A 20,123-nucleotide genomic window follows, 5' to 3' on the forward strand; every position below is an offset into this window, starting at 1 on the left:
TGAATATATTAATGAATAATTAAATTTAAATAATTATCTATCTACAAATTATTAATCATAAATATTAAATTTATTTGATTAAAAATTAATTTTACGTTCGACCCTTAAATGTATGTTTTTTTATCCATTTGAAAAAAATTATGTAAGAGACCCAATACCCGATCAGGGAACTAGTACCCAATTATTCATGGATTTTATATCTATATTTACTAAATTTTATTAAATGTAGATGTACAAATACATGGAGTGATCTACTAGGTCTTTTACCTTTTAGTAAAAAGTGTTTTACTCATAAAAAAGAGCTTTACCTATAAATACTAGATATTTTAAAAAAAATGTTAGATTATAGAGTAAATCATCGAGCTTCGTTCTTAATTTTGCGTTTAGAGGTTTTGTTTGAGAGAAAAATTTGTAATTTATTTTTTTAAAATTCTTACTAATGAAAAATTAATATTCGAGTGATTAATTAAGAAATCTTGTTTAAAAAGTAATGAGATAATTTAATTATAATTGCCTTTAAATATTAAGCTTACATCTAGCAAATAAATTAGTTACAATTTAAAAACTTAAGTCGTGAAAAATTTTATTTGCTTAAATAAATCTTGACTACACCAGCCATTGAATAAATTTAAAAAAATAAATAAAAGAATAATCAAGTTAATTATTCAACGAGATTTATTGTTTAAACAAAATAAGAATCGTGAAAAATATTTTTAAAAAAAGTACTCAAAGCTTATAGAAATGCATTGCAAACATGAAAAAACATGTCCATCAAACTTTTAGTTTGTGAAAAAATTATCCTATTACAAAAATATTCAAAAACGTATCTAAGCTTCATGTGATTCTTGCTGTTCAAACTTGGGATACTTCGTCTCGACCTCCGTCCAAGTAACTTTGCCATAAGAAAGGTCTCTAACAACACCTGGCAGCTCATCCAGAGGGATCCTGAGCTGTCTCATGCTGTCGCGTTCTCTCAAAGTCGCGCTGTGAGGTGTCTTGAGCGTGTCAAAGTCCACTGTAATACCAAACGGAATAGCTATTTCATCAGTACGTGCATATCTACGTCCAATACTTCCAGAAGAATCATCAACTTTATGAGACACGTCAGCTCTGGTTAATCCCTGGGACAATTGTTTGACGAATGGTACGAATTCCGCGTTTCCACTCAGTGGTAAAACTGAACATTTAAGTGGAGCAACAACAGGCGGCAAGCTGATGTACGTTCGCATTTCATCACCATCACGTTTTTTGAAGTTGTGTTCAAAGATTGCGTACATGATACGTCCGATACCAAAGGAGGGTTCAATAACTGATGGAGTTATTTCTTCAACATGAACAATCTTCTGGTATCTCTTGACAGTGAGCATTTCTTTAGTAAGACTAACATTTGAACCATCAGCTAATGTAACTTCGTAGGATCCCGTTGAATCGAGCGCCTTTTCCAGCTGATCCAATCCATCTTTCTCAGCAGCAGCGATTGTTTCAAGTACTTCCTTAGCTTTATTTCTAAACGTCTTACCAATAAGACCGCGGTTCGGTGTCGCCTCACAGACGTCTATTGTCTTGGGCTGTGCCAATTTTTTTTCAGCAGCCAATTTAACTCCAGTGGCTTTGGTATGCTGAGTTAAATCATAAGCAGATCTATCTGCACAACCAACGCACTCGACCCAACCGTACGAAGTGAGACACTCAGCATCCCAGCAATCGCAAGCGTAATGAGCCATTTCGTTATTCATATGTTGACGGAACCGCAGTTTCTTAGGATCGACACCAACTTTTACGAGAAATTCTTGGATCCTTGCTATAAAGTAGCCAAGAGTTTCATTGGCTACCAATCCTGATGCAACAGCATCACCAATCGTCCGGGTTTCGGCACTTTTACCATCCATTTGATTACACGCTGAGTACAGTACCAGACTAGTATCTTTTATTGCATCAAATTTAGGATGTGATTTATCATTTGGATCGCAGAAGTGTTCAATTTCAGCCATTGTAAATTCACGGACTCTTATTAAACCAGAACGCGGCGATATTTCGTTACGAAAAGCGTTACCTATTTGCGCTGCTGCGAAAGGTAATTTTTCGGAATTGAATTCTAACAAACGTTTAAAGTTTACGAATATTCCTTGCGCTGTTTCTGGACGTAGGAATCCCTTCATTGTACCGGAAGGACCAATCTGAGTACCGAACATTAAATTGAATTCAATTGGTTCAGTCAAATCGTTGCCGGTGGACGGCGACTTCATATTGAATTTTTTCATGACTGCAGCCATCTCGTCTTTAGTCATACCATCAAGTTTGACAACAATATCCTGACACTCTGCTTTGGTTTGTTCATCAGTTTTTTTGTCTGTCGCAATCTTTTCCAAGTGCGCTTTTATCAAATGATCAAGACGATAACACTCGCCACTTTTGACGTCTTTTACCATCAGGTCCGCGAATCTATCAACATGACCTGAGGCTTTCAGCACTGGCTCAGGAGTCAGAATTGAGCAGTCTACTTCAAGCATCTGTTCTTCTAATACGAAAAAACTACGCCATGCACTGAGTAGGTTGGCTTTAAATGCGCAACCCATTGGTCCAAAGTCATATTGTCCGGTGACACCACCGTAAATGGCGAATGACTGATCGAAAAAGAAACGACGTTTTAATAAATCTTCCATACGCGAACGATCGAACGTCTGCGAGTCAGATATAAAAGACAATTCTTTGTCTTCAAGAATTTTTTTACGGAGTTTTAATTCAGCTACTGCTTTTTTAACGTCCAGTTCTGGTGCGCCATCAGATTTCAATTTACGGACCAAGTCACCCTGAAAAATATTACCAGTTAGTTTATAAATAATTTATTTAACTATAATCTGTATCAATATTTCAACTTTTTGAAACGAATTTACTCCGTCACTCGGAGTTCCGGAATTTTAGAAAAAAACACTCCGCATACGGAGTAAATTTATTATTGATAGTGAGTTTGTTTTTTTTGGTAGAGTGAAATTTTTTTAGTATGCAAAGAAATTAATAAAAAAAAAAAATTTTTTGATGCTGGAAATAGCAGACCCGACAATTTGAATTTTTTCATTAACGACTCACTTGTCATTAGAATAAATTCTCAAAAATATGGACAAAAAAATTACTACAAGAACTTCAGATAAATTTTTTTTCTTAACATTTAATTTTTTAATTAAAAAAAAAACCAATAATTTTTGTAATGTCTGTTATTTTTAGCATCAAAAAATTTCTAGATCCTCATTTGACTGAATTTTAAAAATTTGACTGATATTTATAAAATTTATAAAAATCATAATCATGAATAACAAATCGTTATTTGTTGTATTATTTATATAAATCTAGGAAAAATATATTAAAAACATGTTTTAATTGGTTATGTTATAATTAATCAGCACACGTGTGTGATCATATGTCCATATGGAATAATTTTTAAGGTTCTGTTACCTGTTCTTTGACATTAGCACGTAGAGGTGCTAAAGTTTCTTCAATTTTCGGGTCCGTCATATCGAGAGGAAAATTCAATTTTACTTTTCGAAAATGTTTTTTTGATCCCCAGTTAAAACTCTTCGCAAATCTGACAGTCGTTTGTAATTCTCTTATAAAATTGCAATTATTCTGTTTTATTTGAGTCAGTACAAGTTTACTCACTACACGAATGCTGTGAAAGTATAAACCCATTTGGGTGAATGCACTCCAGTTGTTATTATATTGTTAAATACATACTGGCCAATAATTCTTGAGGGGTAGCGTAGAATCGGGAAAAAAAAAATGTCTCAAAATAAAAATGTATATGACTACTTTCATACAAATGTAAAAATATAAAAATAAAAAGTTTTAAAAAAAAAATTCAATAATTAAAAATATATATACAAATAATAAAATGTAAAATTATAAATATGTATTGTAAAATAAGTAAATAAAAAAAAATCCCTATAAAAAATGTCTCTATATTTGAAAATCACTAATAAAAATATGGTCACTATTTAAAAATTACTAAATAATTTTAGTGCATATATAAAATTATATGAATAATTGAAAAAAACTAAATTTAAAAGTCACTAAAAAAAAATTACTATAAAAATAAAAAATCCTACAAACCAAAATTTGCATAACCAAACACGTATATAAAAAAATTATGTGAAAATAAACATCTCTAAAAATAATATGTCTATAAATAATCGACTGTTTTTGAATATCTCTAAAAAATATAATGTCTATAATAAAATATCTGAATAAAATATAAGCTACAAATTGAAGAATTTCACCATGTGCTCATAATAGTGACTAAGTTTATATTATAAAATATAAGTATTAATAATTATGATAAAACAACAATAATAATAATAAAAATTATAGTTATTATTATGGAAAAATATTTAGGAAAACAATAAATAAATAAATAATTTTAAACTTATAATAAGAAACCTGGAGTAAATGTGAAAAATCAAAATCTGATTACTCCAAAGCACTGAGCTTGTAATAATTTACATAATTTTAATTAAATAAATTAATAATTTAATTAAATATTATATTAATTATCTAATTGTATAAAGAAGTGATTAAATTATGATTATTTAATCATATTCATTAATTTAAGTGTATAGTTGAAGTACAGAGTACTGTTTGATTTATGAAAAAATAAAAAAATAAAACCAATCAGTAATTTCTCATTATCACAGTGATGCTGATATAATATTAATAGTAAATTTAAAATAATAATTATAAAAATTATATTCATTATTATGATGTAGAGTTAAAATAGTAAATAAATTAAAAAATGCAAGTTTATAAAAGAACTTTGTTTATTTTTCAAGTTTTTATTATTTTTTTTTTTTTAAATGTTTAAAATTAATGTTAAAACAGTAATCTATATTGTAAATATATAATATATACATAAGATATAATCTGTAAAAAACATAATGTTGTACAGTTAAGGAAAATAAATAATAGTAATAAAGTATTCTATATTTACAAAAAAAAAAAAAAAAAAAACTTTGATTTAATTGATTTAATGACACTATTGATTTAATGTATAATAAATCTAACTTATAAGATTGAATTGTTTAAAGTTGTATGGATAAATATTTAATAGTAAAAATAAATGCAGCTTAAATACATTTTATAATAATAATAAACGCTGCTTAAATAAATTTTATAATAATAATAAACAATCAAAAACTTCTTTAATTACTATTTTGGCTTTGAGAAGCCTCCTAAAACTAAATAAAAATAAAAAACTTTGTCATTTTGGAATAAGTAACGTCATATAAATAATATAGTATATATTCAGTGACATTCAGTTACATACGTAAATAAATTTGTTAATGTATACTATATATTTAAGCATAAATTTTTATAAATTCAATTATCAAATTTTAACATTTTTTAAAATTATAACTTTAATCTGATTGGTTTATGTAAAAGCGCGCGCTTTTTGAATATGCCAGAATTTTTTATAAATTTAAATAAAAATGAATGAATATACGTAGTAAAAAAAGATATATAATTAAAGACGTGTAAAAAAAAAAATAAAAGGTACATTAATATCTTTATTATCAATTAAAATATAAGATGACGGCCCCAGTAAATAGACTTTATTTAAATTTTCTATCCAAATTTAAATGAAAACAATTTTAATTATACATTTTCAGAGACAATACTTGATAATTACTTAATTGACATTTTTCAAAACTGTAATTGAAATTTATAGAATTTTTTTCAGTATGATTAGATAAAAAATATGAGTGTGTTTTTTTATTGACCAAGCGTTCATTCGCTAGCTTAGTCAATTTATGTTTGTACATGCGCATGTCTTTTAAGATTTATAATATATATATTTATACAAAAAGTGGAATAAAAAATAGACAGCAACTTTCCGTATAAAATAAAGAGACGTACATTAATAACGTTTAGTTTGAAAGCCAGCTTGCGGCAAAACGATACAATATAAATATTAGTACATACAATAATTTTTTTTAAAAAAGTTAGCTTTTTTAAAACTACAACGCAATGAGTCTTGTAAGACAAAACTTTCATGCAGATTGCGAAGAGGCTCTTAACAAACAAATCAATATGGAATTATATGCAAGTTATGCATACTTATCAATGGTGAATATTTAAAATATTGACCTCTTTACGTCTGTTATTCTAAATCTCTAAAAAAAAAAGTTATGTTTCAAATTATTTATTGAGTATTGATTAATTTTCAAGGCATTCTATTTTGATAAACATGATGTGGCTTTGCAAGGGTTGCATCACTACTTCAAACAAGCATCTGACGAAGAACGTGAGCATGCCATGAAATTTATGACATATCAAAATAAAAGAGGAGGATCCATTGTTTTAACTGACATTAAGTCGCCAGAAAAAATGAATTGGGGTAGTGCTAAAGATGCAATGACTGCAGCATTGGAGCTTGAAAAACAAGTCAATGTGGTATGCAATTAATTTCAATACTTTGTAATTTCGAATTACATTTATTTTAACAGTTGACAGACAATTGCGTATAAAAATTATTTAGTTTATTTATTTTGATTATTTAAATTTTCCTTCTTTTTACTATATGCGTTGTTTGAATAAATGTAAATATTGTCATACGTCATGAACGTACGATGGACGTTATCGAGGTTTCAAGGATAAGAAAATTAGTGTCAATTTACTTTGGTGTTAATAAAAACAAAAAACATATGTGGAGTTTAAATATAGAGTAAAAAAAATTTGTCATCGATTTTAAACTAACATTTATCATTTTTAGGAATTAATAATGAATTACGTATTTTACGAAACTCAATTAATGATCAATGATAAAAATTTAATTAGTGGTATTTTTAAATTAGATGACGATACTATAATATAAGTGTAACCTAGAGCCTAGAAATATTATTTATTAAACAAATTTTTAATATTTTTTTTTTTTTCTATTAAAACAATTAGTGGCGTAACTCGGGTTGCAATCTAATTTTGTATCGTTTTTTTTACGCCTAATAACGCGAAGCGTTTAAGATAGTACATTGCTCTCAACATGTCAAAGTCAATCAATTTTCCAGACTTAAGTTGCCTCTGTTTTATTTATTTTTTTTTTTTTTTATTTGAAAAGAGTAAAGAGTATTATTAATTCAAGTTTTCGATTACTAAACCCGTTTTAAGTCAATTTCAGGCCGATTTTTCATAAACGTAATCCGTATTTAAAGGGGCGGTGACTCTAATATGAAGCTAAGCTGATTAGAAAGTTCATTGTAAGCTTTGAATTATTATTTTTTTTTTTTTATACATACTAAACCAGTATTTTTTTATTTGGATGGTAACTTGTGTTATCTACACAACCACACACTTACGAATAATCGTGATTTGTATTGGGGGTGTAGCTTAGTGGTAGAGCGCTCTTCGCTAGCAGAGAGAGATGCGCACCCCAATGTCATGATCTCAAAAATATATAATTAACGCTTATATGTATAATATTTAAGGCCTCTACAAATTATCTTAACCTGCTATTTAATTATAAGAGCAGTAAAGAAAATTTTCAATTGAAAAATAAAGAAAAATCTGAAAACTGTTTGATCCTGAAACTTCCCGCTATTTACTAACTTTTGAACTCGAAAATTCTATTCAAAATGTCGAGATTTTTTGAAAACTCGGTTTTCAAAAATCGGATCGAAACCATTAACTTCCTTTTTTTTTTAAATTTCAAATTTTCTTAGCGGGAATTTAAAAAGCACTCGCTTCGCAAGTGAGGAGTCTCAGGTTCAAATTTCGGCTCTTCTATCTTTGTTAATATAAATTTTATTTTGTAAAAGTAATCTAATCAAGTCAATATTGCATGATTGAATTGTTATAATACTACAGTTTACGTAAATTTTCAATTCCTAACATTTTTAGAGGGCTAGAAAGTAGAATTTTTCTATTTGAAGCAAAAAAAAAAATTAAATGAACATGCGCATGCTCTATTTTTCTCTGAAAAAGTAGAAAAATTTTTAATTTCTTTGAATTTTTTCATTGAATACTCAGGCAAAGTAACTGATATGGCCTCACGTCACCTTAAACAAATTCAATTAATAATAAAATAACTTTTACATTGATCCATTAAATCAAAACTCATTCCAAATTTTAAAAAATTGTATTTTCTAAACAATAATTTTATTATATGATAAAGTAAAATTTGTTTATTATTTTATTTTAGAGTCTTTTGGAACTTCACAGTCTGGCATCGAGTCACAACGATCCAAATTTTGTGGACTTTTTAGAAAACGAATTTTTGCAAGAACAAGTTGATGCAATAAAAGAAATTGCCGATCATGTAACAAATCTTGAAAGAGTTGGCGAAGGTCTGGGAGTTTTTATGTTTGATAAATCATTAAAAGAATAACTTTTAAAAAATTATTAACATTGAAAATTTTAAATTTTGATTTTTTGTTAGGTATATTTTTTGCTCATATTTTTATATTTAGGCGTCGCAACGTTTTTTAATACCATCAACATAAGTCAAAATTACATACCTACATATTTTATATAGCGAAAAATATTTTTAACAAGATAAATTTTATTGATACAAGAATTTACTTCATTGGTGATCATCAATAAAATAAACTTTTGTGTCAAAAATTTGTTATCGTTATTCAAAAAATTAACTTATATTTATGTGAAAATTAGTAATTGCTCTACTAATTGATTCAAATAATTACTGATGATCATTTTTTATTAAAGAGATTATAATAGTCCTTTTTCAGCTCAGCGTAGCTGATTAAAAGTAGCGAGATCTAATGATTACAATCATTGAAAAAAAATTGGTGCTTAAATCACATTATTCTTAAGCCTATACAATGTATACTTAGATAGAAAAAAAGGATTTTGTGGCATAAAATATTTTTAATCTACCCAAGAAAATTTTTAAATGAATTGAAAACTAAAATTTTCTTGGAGCGAGAAAAAATGTTTCGCGCCAATAAATTTATTTTTAGTCTTAAGAAAATTTTTGTTTTTAATTCATAATGAAAAATTTTTCTTGGGCCAAGAAATCCTTTTTTTCTGTGTATAAGATATGAAGCGATAAATTATATAACTTTATGCTTCGCAATAATATTATATATTAAAAATAATCGTCAATATATGAGATATAAGACTTAAAAGTCAATAATTAATTGTAATAAAAAAAAGTCTGGAAAATGTTTGATTCTGTAGGTCAGTCCTAAAAATTCCCGCTGTTTTTTAACTCAGCTTGAAATTTAAATTATTCATACTTTTTCGAGCTCGAAAAACGTTTTTATTTTGTTTAGCAACAGAAACGAGCCGAGTCACATTCTCTTGTCAATTCAACTAAAATAATATTGTCTTCAACACAAATTTAAAAAAATAAATAAATAAAGTTGTCTCGGTAAGAATTTAAAATTTTGCTCCCACTACAATGTCTCCATTTCCATCACAATATTATGATTTGCGCATGAGTAGAATCTTTTAAAAAATATTATATATTGGTGGGAGCAAAACCATAAGTTCAAATTAAAGTGATCAATTGTCATTAGTAGATTACTTCATTTATTATAAAAATTTTTAACCTTGTTATCAATTTAAAATTTTAATGTGTTAATGTGATTAAAAAAAAATCTTAACTAATAATGTCAATGATACAAAGAGTACTTTTTTCAAAACTAATAACAAATATTCCAAAACGTAATTATATCAAAAATAAAAATGAATTTAATGGAGAAATTTATTCATCAAAAAGTGCAAATGATTGTGATGGAGAAGTTAAAAAATGGCCTACAGAAAAGCGGATTAAATTTAATTTTCATCCTGAAACAGAGACAGCATTTAATCAACAAATCAATACCGAATTCAAAGCATTTTACAATTATTTATCTATGGTATAAAATATAAATAAAAAATATCAACATAATTAAAAAGTTTTTATCGTTAATATATATGTAATATTTATTTTTCTGATATAAGGCGACATATTTTGGCCGAGCAGATGTAGCATTGCCAGGTTGTCAATCTTATTTTACTCAAATGTATGTCGAGGAATATGAACATGCAATACAATTTTTAAATTATGTTAATATGCGTGGAGGATCTGTTAATCTTTCCGGTATTACACCTCCAACTAATCAAAACTGGAACTGTCCGCTCTATGCGTTCAAAGTACTCACAAAAATATATATAATTAATCGCAGTTTACATTTATTAATTTAGTTATTTATCACAATTAAATTAATAATATATAAATTAATTAATTTTTTATTATTTGTAACTTCAGGAAGCTTTGCAGTTAGAAGTCGATGTATCAAATAAATTAGCTGCTGCATATGAAATTGCTGAAAAACATAAAGACCTCAATGCAAGTGATTTTATAATCAGTAATTTTATGGAAAATCAAATGAAAAGTATTAATGAGTATGAAAAATTTACAACTATTCTTTCTGGTATTGGAGATAAAACTCTTTCAAGATTTATATTTGATAAAGATTTATTAGATAATTATGTACAACCACAATTTAATGTATTAAAAAATAATAATAATGAAAAATAAATTTAAGTATATAACTAAGTTATTATTTTATTAAAATGACATCACAAATTTACAACTGTCACTTGTAGTAATAAATTATAATTAACTCATTTTATATTTGCTAATTAAAAATTCAAAAAAATATTCGGTACATGTTCACATATTTTCGATCTTTAATTTATTTTAAATTTGATCAATGTTAATTTATGACAAATGTCTGTTCTTTTCTCAAAAGTTCATTTGTTAATTAAATATTAATTTTAGCCATTGAAATTTTTTGTTTGTCAGTTCAAATGACTGCGCTCTGATTAAAAACTCAAATCGAATCTGATTTAAATCGATCAGTCAATCGGAAATGCACTTGGGAGCGTTCCGATTAACTATGATTTAACTTTAATCAGATTGAGTCGGTTAATAATCATTTATTTTTTCGATTATTTTATGATTGAATTCGATTAAATCCGATTGAAATATTATAATCGGATTCAAGTAGAAAATAATAATTTTATTATCAATCATTTTTCCGATTGAAAGTTAATCGGAGATTCCTGATTGAATCCGATTAGAATTTTTCCATAAGATTCAATCGGAGTTTTTATTCATAGGCTATTTATTTCCTAAAAAAAATACTCAGTTGACCAAATACAGAATCTGATCTGACATAATCATTACCCGTGAAAAAGTGAATTAGATCTACGCAGATTTACGTCGATCTATAATTGTTTTATTTTGGAGATCTACGCAAAAATAATCCCTTTTTTCACAGGTATTCATGACTATATTTCTTTATATCGACGTTCTAATTAGCAAATTGTCTAACTTCATTTCAAAAAATCCTCCATTTATGCGAAGAAAAGGAAGTTAAAAATTTTTTTTTCATCTAAAAATAAATTTCATCTAGTATATGTATTGTATTTTTGTCAAGGTTACTCAAATGATATTTTCTCTGACTATTAGTATCTGAAAATTGCACAGAATTACCTACGAAAAATAATCAGTTAGACACTTTCCTAATTAGAATGTCGATATATTATTGTGTCTGTTTATGTGTGATCAAATATATAATAAGATCATATTTATTTTTTATCTATTCTAATTATTCCTTTACGATTTTAGTTAATCATATCTAAGTATTTTTTCTTGGGTTGACATAAATTTAATTATGATCCTCAAATTAGCAGATAATTAATAATTTTTGAATTCATTTTTTTTTTTTCAACAAATTAATTACAAAAAAAAAACTTAAAATATGCGCATATAGAAAATTAAAAAATCTATAGGTGCAATTTAAAAAAATTTTGTTTTTATAATTTATCATTTTTTTAAAAAATTCAAAAATTATTAGACGTCGGCTAACTAAGACAATAAAGTTAGCAGGCATCTGACAATTTTTAAAACTTTGAAATAATAAATAAAAATTTTTATAAAATAAAAATAAACAAATACACGTTTAAAAAATTAAAAGATCAGTGCATGGATTTTTTAAAATTTTATTATTTTAATTATTTAATTTGTCGTAAACTCATTTGAAAAAGTTAAAAAAAATTTGATTCATAGTTTTTAAAAATCGCATACTTGTAAATAAGCTTTAAGAATGTATAGTTTGTTGGTATTTATAAGAATTCCCGCCAAATCTTTAACCAAAAAAACTCGTATACGAATTGAAATTATTTGTTTATATTTATCATATAATAATAAAATTCAAATAAATCACAATGGATAGTTTTATGGATCTTCTAAAAGTTTATTATTCAAGATTATTTCCTCTTGATGAATATTACAAATGGCTTAGCTACGGAGACGGTAACGTATATTATTATTTAAAATTTTTTGAATTTACATTTCAAAGGTTATACCCATACTATTCAATAGTATTAATTAATTAACTAATTGAATAAAAAATTATTTTAGCGGATTTATTTAAACACAGAGAATTTTCATTCACTCTTGATGGGGATGTATACATAAGATACCAAGCGTTTCATGATCAAAATCATTTAGGAAAAGAGTTGTTAAAAATGATTCCAGTTAAAATTGATATCGGCGCAGTCTTCAATATTTTGTAATTTCAAATATAAATATATAAGTATTAATTAATTAAACATTAATTAAAAGTATATTATTATTTTATTTATAGTCCAGGCAAAGCAAGAGGAACAAAGAAACTAGAAGCCATGGAAAGAGAACTTGTCTTCGATATAGATTTGACAGATTACGATGAAGTGAGAACCTGTTGCTCCGAAGCTAATATTTGTAATAAATGTTGGAAATATATGGCAGTTGCTTGTAAAATACTTGACGTTGCTCTACGAGGTAGTTATAATAATTATTTTTATAAAAATTTTGAATTACAATTTATCAGCCTAGGGAGAAGTATCGGTTACGACTAGTTCTGGTCACTTACAAATTTTAAATCTCAAGTAGCACACTTGACTTTGTGACATCTGTTAAATAGAAGTTTTGAGGCTGTTTTTTACATCGATAAGACACCAAAATGATAACAAAACAATCGGAAATTTTTCACCGAAAAAATATCTGCTTGAACCCTAGTAGCACAGAGACAACTTTAAGATGTCATAAAGATGTCAATTAAAAGAACAAGACAAATTTTTTTTTATCTTTGTTTTTTTTATATAAACAAGACATACAGAAGTTGGGATTAGAAATCATAGGACATTTGTTTTCTTTTTTCCGTCCTAAAAAAGTCAAATAAAAAATCGTCTAGATGATGACTTATTTGACAATTATTTGTAATTGACTTTTTGTCGTCACTTGTATCAAGTTTTATAAACAAATATTTTTTCGATGACAAATTTCTGATTGTTTTGTCAACATTTTGGTGCCTCATTGATAGCTCAAGAAACGGACTTCAAACTGATATCTTATGGATGTCAAAAAGCCAAGTGTGCTACTTGGGAAAGACTTGACACTAGTGATGACAAAAAGTAAATTACAAATAATTGTCAAATAAGTCATATTTTTTATGACTCTTAAGACCAACATTGTCTTACTTATTTAAGAAAATTTGGCTTTGAGAAAAAAAAATTTGTTTTGTCCTTTTAAATGACATCTTAAAGTTATCTCTGTGCTACTTGGGATAAAATAATTTGAAAAATACGCAGTGACATAATGAATTTTTTAAATGTGTTCGAAGATACTTTGATCACACTCTCAAGTAACACAGACACAGCTTTAAGATGTCTTTTAAAAGGATAAGACAAATATTGTTGTCATTTTATTTCTACTTTTCTTTTTTTGTGTTAAATTTAGATGACTTTGGCTTCGAACATATCTTGTGGGTATTTTCTGGTCGACGAGGTATTCACGCCTGGATATGTGACTCAGTAGCACGTTCACTAGATTCAACGCAGAGAGGAGCTATCGCTGAATATTTTCAATTGATAGTAGGAAATGCTTATGCTAAGAGAAAAGTTAATTTGTATAAAATTCATCCATCAATTAGACGAGCGCTCGAAATTATTACTCCGATTTTTGTACCCATGTGCGTTGAAGAACAAAATATGTTGGGGTCTGAAAAAAATGTCAACAAGTTTTTGGATACTCTGCCAGATGAAGAGACTAAGAAAGAAGTTAAAAACTTATTTGATAGATATACAACTAGTTTAGACCGATGGAATGCTTTTTTACAATACTTTGAACAAGTTAAAGGAGTAAGTTTATTTACATATTTTATTTATTTATTTACGCCATAAACGTGAATTCTATATAATTTAATATTTTTGTGACGTGGTAATAACGATTTTTACTTTACCAAGTACTTTGTTATTATAATAACATTAATAAAATGTTTTTTTCTTTATTACAGAAAAGTTCCAAGTGGAGACAGCATAAAAATTTTATTGATGAAATAATGATTGAATATTGCTACCCCCGACTTGATATTAATGTAACTAAAGGTTTAAACCATTTACTAAAATCTCCGTTCTGTGTTCATCCGAAAACTGGTAAAATATCTGTTCCATTTAATCCAAAAGCTGTTGATAAATTTGATCCAATGACAGTTCCAAATATAAATAAAGTTATTGAAGAAATTAATGCTTATGATGATTTGGACAAAACTGTTGAAGGTGATGCGGGCAATGCTAAAAGAATAAAAGACTACAAAAAAACTAGTTTAAATAAGTCATTGCATATATTTAATGAATTTTTACGAAAATTAGAGCACTCGAGAAATAGTAAAGACGATAAATTGTTTGAGGCAATGGAAATTTAAATTAACTACTAACTTTTCATAGTTTATTAATTTTATTTTCTTTTGAAATATTTATTGTCCTTTTTTTTACACCGTGTACCTAAGTGGTACAAAAAAAATTGTTGATTTTTTGTTTAATTTAACAAAAAATAAATCATTTTTTTGTGCCACTTGGATATGAACGAAAAAATTTGAGAATTTTTTTTTTGAATAAGAGTTGATTTTTTGAATTTAAAATTTAATCTTTAGTAAAATAATTTTATACTATTATTAAAAAGTTAATTTATAATAATTATTAAATACAATTGTAATGACAATTAAATAAGATTACAATTTAACGTTAATTTGATTTCAGTCTTAAATGAAAATTTAAATAAATATTAATTGCTAATTAATAATGTTAGTTTCTCATTAAAAATTAAAATGTATCAAATAGCATACAATAATCGAAAGAGTTATTTTAATATTTTGTTTAAATCTACATATAAATATATAAAAATGATTAATAAAATTACTTTTGTTATGGAAAATAAACTATCAAAAATTTCCTCCTATAAATTTCTCAATTTTTTTTTATTAGTATAGTAACTAAATCATTAAAAAAAATTGATGACTAATTAAGTTAATTAATATATTAATAACTAGTTATAATTTGTAATATTTATACCTAATTTGTAAAAAAATAAAAGTGATAAATACTTTAAAGACTTTCTTTATGTGTGTATGTGTAGGGGGGGGGGGTGTTAATTTTTTTTTAAGTGAAGAAAATTATTTGAGTTTTTAAATTTAAATATTTTCGCGCCATTGCTATATTTAGCTAAATAACATTTCTATCGTATTTAAAACATAGTTTTTATTTTCCAAGTTTGATTCAATAATTTTTAATTTAAATAAAACCAAAATTTTACTTACACACTTTTTTTTTTACATGTAACAACAATCAAAATTAAAACCAGGAAAATACAGTCCTATTATAAAATAAAGTATCGACTATAACTAATAAGTAGCTTCCACATCCACTCCCGGTTAATTAGGAACAGAATGAGTTTTTTAAAAATAAATACAAATTTATTTATATATTGGTCAATTTTTTTTTTAAATTTAAAATAAAGTTGAAAGTGTCAGAAACTAGGACGGTGTCAATAATGGGGCTCTTTATCTTACCAACTTGGAATAAATTTAACGACAAAAACTATACCAATATTAACTATATTATACAGAAAAATAATGCAAATAATAACAAATAACACAGTAAAGACATGCCGGTTGTCAAAAATAATTGTAAATTATATAAATTAGAATATTAAAATGAACAAAAAAACTACAGTATTATATTTAGTACTTAATATATTATTTTCAATAATAATTGTACTGTTAAATAAATGGGTGTATTATAATATGGGTTTTCCAAACATAACTCTCTCAATGATACATTTTATAGTAACATTTATTGGATTGATAATATGTGAAAAATTAGATGTATTTTGTATAAAAGATGTTGCGATTAAAGAAATGTTATTTATTGCAATGACATTTTGTGGTTTTGTTGTGTTGACGAATTTAAGTTTGGCACACAATACCGTTGGAACTTATCAGATAGCTAAAATGTTGACAACACCATGTGTCATTATTATACAAATGTCATTTTACAATAAGCACTTCAGTATTCCAGTTAAATTAACACTGATTCCAATTGTATTTGGAGTTATTATTAATTTTTATTATGACATAAAATTCAATATTTTAGGAACTATTTATGCGGCTCTTGGAGTACTTGTTACATCTGTATATCAAGTGGTAAATGTTATTATTACTTATTCAAATTTTTATTATTATAAAGAAATTTTTCGTAAATACAAGATTAGATAAATCTGGCAACAAATTCTGCCTTAATATATCCTGTGAAAAAAATTCGTTCCAAAAAATTCCAAAAAGTTGGATACGTGGAACTTCTAAACTTGAGAAAGATCAGAACATCCAGTGGAACTTTTATTGAACTTTTGTAATTTTGATAGTAAAATAGAAAAGTTTTCCTAGGATTTTATCTGAGCAAAATTGGAATCAGAAAGGAAAGTTTTTAAAACATATTTCTAAAAACACGTTTTACTCTGGCTTCGAAAAAGTTCAAAGATCTCGAGTTTGGAACTTATCATGACTGTCTTTTGATTCTTATGGAGCTATTGATTTCTAATAGAAATTTTTCTGAAGCGGGGGTAAAATGTATTAAAAATACGTTTTAAGAAATGGGTGTTTAAAAAGGTTTTTTTTACTCGAAATTCGTTTCGATCAAGTCCTAGATGAACTATTTTTTTACGATGAAAATTACAAAAGTTCCACTCAAAGTTCTGATCTGTCTCAAATTTGGAAGTTTGACATATCGAAATTTTTTTTAATCTTTTTGGAAATAATTTTTTTTGCACGGGATGGATAACGAAACATTTGTTGTGATTATAATGTTTTTGTAATGATAGCAAATTGTTTATTGCGCTGAAAATCCTGCTTAAAAACTCCAATGAAATCTGATTTAAACTAAATCAGATTTCTATCAAATTCAATCAGAAAAAAACATTCAGTCAAAATTGCCGGAAATGTTCCAAATATCCGATTGAGTAAATCGGATTTTATCGGAAAATAATAAATTGATTTTTCGTGTATTTTCCGATTAAATTCAAAGAAATTTTTCAATCGAAAAATAACAATTTTTTTTCCGATTAACTTTCCGACTTCTGATTAACTTTCAATCAGATTAATTCGGAACGTTCTGATTAGATCAAATTAAGAGTAACTGAAAGTTAATCGAAAATTTCCAATTAAATCCGAATTAGAATTTTCCAATTGGAGTTTTTAATCAGGGAAATGGTTTATAACTGCAACAAAACTGTTTTGTTACACTAAAAAATTGGTTTGTTAAGGTAACAGAAGGAATTTGTAGCTCGAAAAAAAATTTTTGTAATCATAAGCTAAAATTACTTACGGTAACAAATGCCGTCTTTGAAATACGGCAATATTTTCATATCAAATCCACTTTTTAATTACGACACAATTTTATTTGTTACTATAACAAATTCATTATGACAAGAACTTTCGTTATCCCATCTTTTATTACGACTATTTTTTTTTTTGTAGATTTAAAAAAATATTTAATTTATTTAATTATCTTACAGTGGATTAATCAAAAACAAAAAGAATTACAAATGGATCCTATGCAACTTTTATATTATCAAGCACCTTTATCAGCTATAATGCTTTTATTTATTGTACCAATTGCTGAACCTATTGGAAATACTTTAAGTCACAGTTGGACTATTTTTGATATTGTGAGTTTTGTATTTAAAAAACAATTAATTATTTCTTGATTCCAAAGCTAGAAGACAATTGAAAATTTTTGAATTTTTTGGCAACAAATTCATTACTAAAAAAAAACTATAGATGTAATTTTTTCTTATAGTTTATCATTTTGAAAAAAGTCAAAAAATTACTAGACATCGGCTAACTCGATATCATAATTTTTTCTGTTCTAATTATTTGTCTTTATTTAAATAATTAATAAATTAAAATAATTGATTTTTGTTTTAGATGATGGTATTTTTTTCTAGTATAATTGCATTTTTTGTAAATCTTACGTCTTATTGGATTATTGGAAAGACATCACCATTGACGTATCCTTTTTTACATCATTAATTACACGTGTAATTAATAAGAGATAATATAAATAATATTTTTTCTTTAATTTATTAATATGAAATAATTTAGATACAATATGGTTGGTCATTGTAAATTATGTTTAATATTATTGGCTGGTTCTATTTTATTTGAAGAGTCATTAGCGTTAAATCAAGCTATTGGAATAATGTTGACATTAGGAGGAATTATTTCTTATACTCATGTGAAGGCAAGTTTGAAAGAAATTTATATAAAATTTTCGCGTAAAAAAAAAATTGTTAACAAAAGTTTGAAAAAACGTTTACTAAAGTATTACTACTGCGTTTACTGAACGTTTACTAATTGCTAAAGTATTATTTAATATTTGATGTCAATATTTACTGACAATATTTTATTTTTATAAATAAATTACATATTTATTTGCACTCAATGATCTTGAAAATCCTTTTTTTACGTTTATATTAAAATTTATATTTTTTTAATTAAAAAAATTGGCGGTTGCCTGTTGATCTTATTATCATATTAATTAATTTTAATTTACAGATGAAAGACAATCAGTCAATAGCAGAGTCACAAATTGAAGAAGGGAAACCTTTTGTACATAAAATATAATCAAAATTAACTTAGTACTCAAGTGGAATCCTCATAAAATTGTCAGGGCAGTCAGTGAATTTATGACAGTAAAGTTGGCGGACATTTGACTATTTTAAAAATTTTTAAATAATAAAATGAAATTATTTAAACAAAAAAATTAAAAAATGGACTCTTAGAAAATTCTACAATCAGTACATGCATTTTTTTTTAATTTTATTAATTTAATTGTTTAATTTTTTTATATGTAATTTGAAAATAGTCTTATGTGTACTACATTTACACTTATAGTGAATTTTACAATTTTTGTTTTTTTATAGATCATAAAGTTAACAGACTTTCGGAGTTTTTTTTCGACAAATGACAAAAATACAAAATATTAAGTTATGCAGATGTAGAAAATTTAAAAAACTATAGGCGTAATTTTTTCAAATATTTTTTTTTTTATAATTTTTCATTCTAAAAAAAAAATTCGAAAATTATTAGACGTCGGCTGATTTTAGTATCATTTTTTTTAAATTGATAGGACGATAATAAAAATTCTCATATTCTTAAAACCCATATATTTACTATATTTTTTAAAAATATTTTTCGGGCCGTTTCATAAAAACACTGCCTTGAAAATCGTAAATAAAAATTCAAAGAAATGCGATAAAAAATCTTAGCAAATTTAAAAAAATACCATTGATTATGACAAGTCTATATCAAAATATAAATATTTATAAATATATACATATATGTTATTTGTTTAATTGTAAGTAAATATTTTTCATTGCAGCCGAATAAGATCTTTATTGCAACAAGTGTAAATATACAACATTTTGTTTATACAAAAATGTAATAAATTTTTTTTCAATTGTACAAAACTTTTAAAAATATACATATATATTTAATAAAAAAAAAAAAAAAAAAAAAAAAAAAAAAATTAATTGTATCATTTTTCTCTTACAATCCTCGTAAAACTTTTTTACTTTTATGATTCTATTTATAAATTGCGCCAGTAGAATTCCATTTAAATTTATATTTAAAGCGAACCATTAAAATAATTTATATAAATATATTATTAAAATATTTATTCTAATTAATCGAACAAGAAACTCTTCATTAAGTTAAAGATAATACATTGTGCAATAATTATTAACAATTTTT

The 20,123-nt window shown here is 25.8% G+C and overlaps 5 protein-coding genes across 5 annotated transcripts; 4 read left to right on the forward strand and 1 right to left on the reverse strand.

The window, feature by feature from the left end:
- Positions 1-566: 566 nt before the first annotated feature.
- On the reverse strand, positions 567-3,912 carry LOC103579574 (glycine--tRNA ligase). The gene is made up of 2 exons (XM_008561004.3): positions 3,451-3,912; positions 567-2,810 (listed from the first exon to the last, which is right to left on the reverse strand). Exons 1-2 carry the CDS (start codon positions 3,682-3,684, stop codon positions 828-830), a joined length of 2,217 nt encoding a protein of 738 aa, XP_008559226.1. The 5' UTR covers positions 3,685-3,912; the 3' UTR covers positions 567-827.
- A 1,913-nt stretch (positions 3,913-5,825) lies between these two features.
- On the forward strand, positions 5,826-8,528 carry LOC103579575 (soma ferritin). Its single transcript, XM_008561006.3, has 3 exons — positions 5,826-6,114; positions 6,217-6,441; positions 8,183-8,528. The coding sequence occupies exons 1-3, from the start codon at positions 6,016-6,018 to the stop codon at positions 8,366-8,368; spliced, it is 510 nt and encodes a 169-aa protein (XP_008559228.1). The 5' UTR covers positions 5,826-6,015; the 3' UTR covers positions 8,369-8,528.
- A 150-nt stretch (positions 8,529-8,678) lies between these two features.
- Positions 8,679-10,546, forward strand: LOC106693088 (soma ferritin). The gene is made up of 3 exons (XM_008561005.3): positions 8,679-9,863; positions 9,949-10,140; positions 10,256-10,546. The coding sequence occupies exons 1-3, from the start codon at positions 9,615-9,617 to the stop codon at positions 10,526-10,528; spliced, it is 714 nt and encodes a 237-aa protein (XP_008559227.3). The 5' UTR covers positions 8,679-9,614; the 3' UTR covers positions 10,529-10,546.
- Positions 10,547-12,136: 1,590 nt separating this feature from the next.
- Positions 12,137-15,042, forward strand: LOC103579577 (DNA primase small subunit). The gene is made up of 5 exons (XM_008561008.3): positions 12,137-12,310; positions 12,419-12,569; positions 12,645-12,820; positions 13,778-14,178; positions 14,334-15,042. The coding sequence occupies exons 1-5, from the start codon at positions 12,223-12,225 to the stop codon at positions 14,739-14,741; spliced, it is 1,224 nt and encodes a 407-aa protein (XP_008559230.1). The 5' UTR covers positions 12,137-12,222; the 3' UTR covers positions 14,742-15,042.
- Positions 15,043-15,920: 878 nt separating this feature from the next.
- LOC103579578 (solute carrier family 35 member E3) lies at positions 15,921-19,857 on the forward strand. The gene is made up of 5 exons (XM_008561009.3): positions 15,921-16,517; positions 17,885-18,037; positions 18,297-18,379; positions 18,474-18,612; positions 18,927-19,857. The coding sequence occupies exons 1-5, from the start codon at positions 16,029-16,031 to the stop codon at positions 18,993-18,995; spliced, it is 933 nt and encodes a 310-aa protein (XP_008559231.1). The 5' UTR covers positions 15,921-16,028; the 3' UTR covers positions 18,996-19,857.
- Positions 19,858-20,123: the final 266 nt, after the last annotated feature.

The sequence above is a fragment of the Microplitis demolitor genome, chromosome 5 (assembly GCF_026212275.2).
Source record: "Microplitis demolitor isolate Queensland-Clemson2020A chromosome 5, iyMicDemo2.1a, whole genome shotgun sequence".
In the NCBI taxonomy this organism is placed as follows: domain Eukaryota; kingdom Metazoa; phylum Arthropoda; class Insecta; order Hymenoptera; family Braconidae; genus Microplitis; species Microplitis demolitor.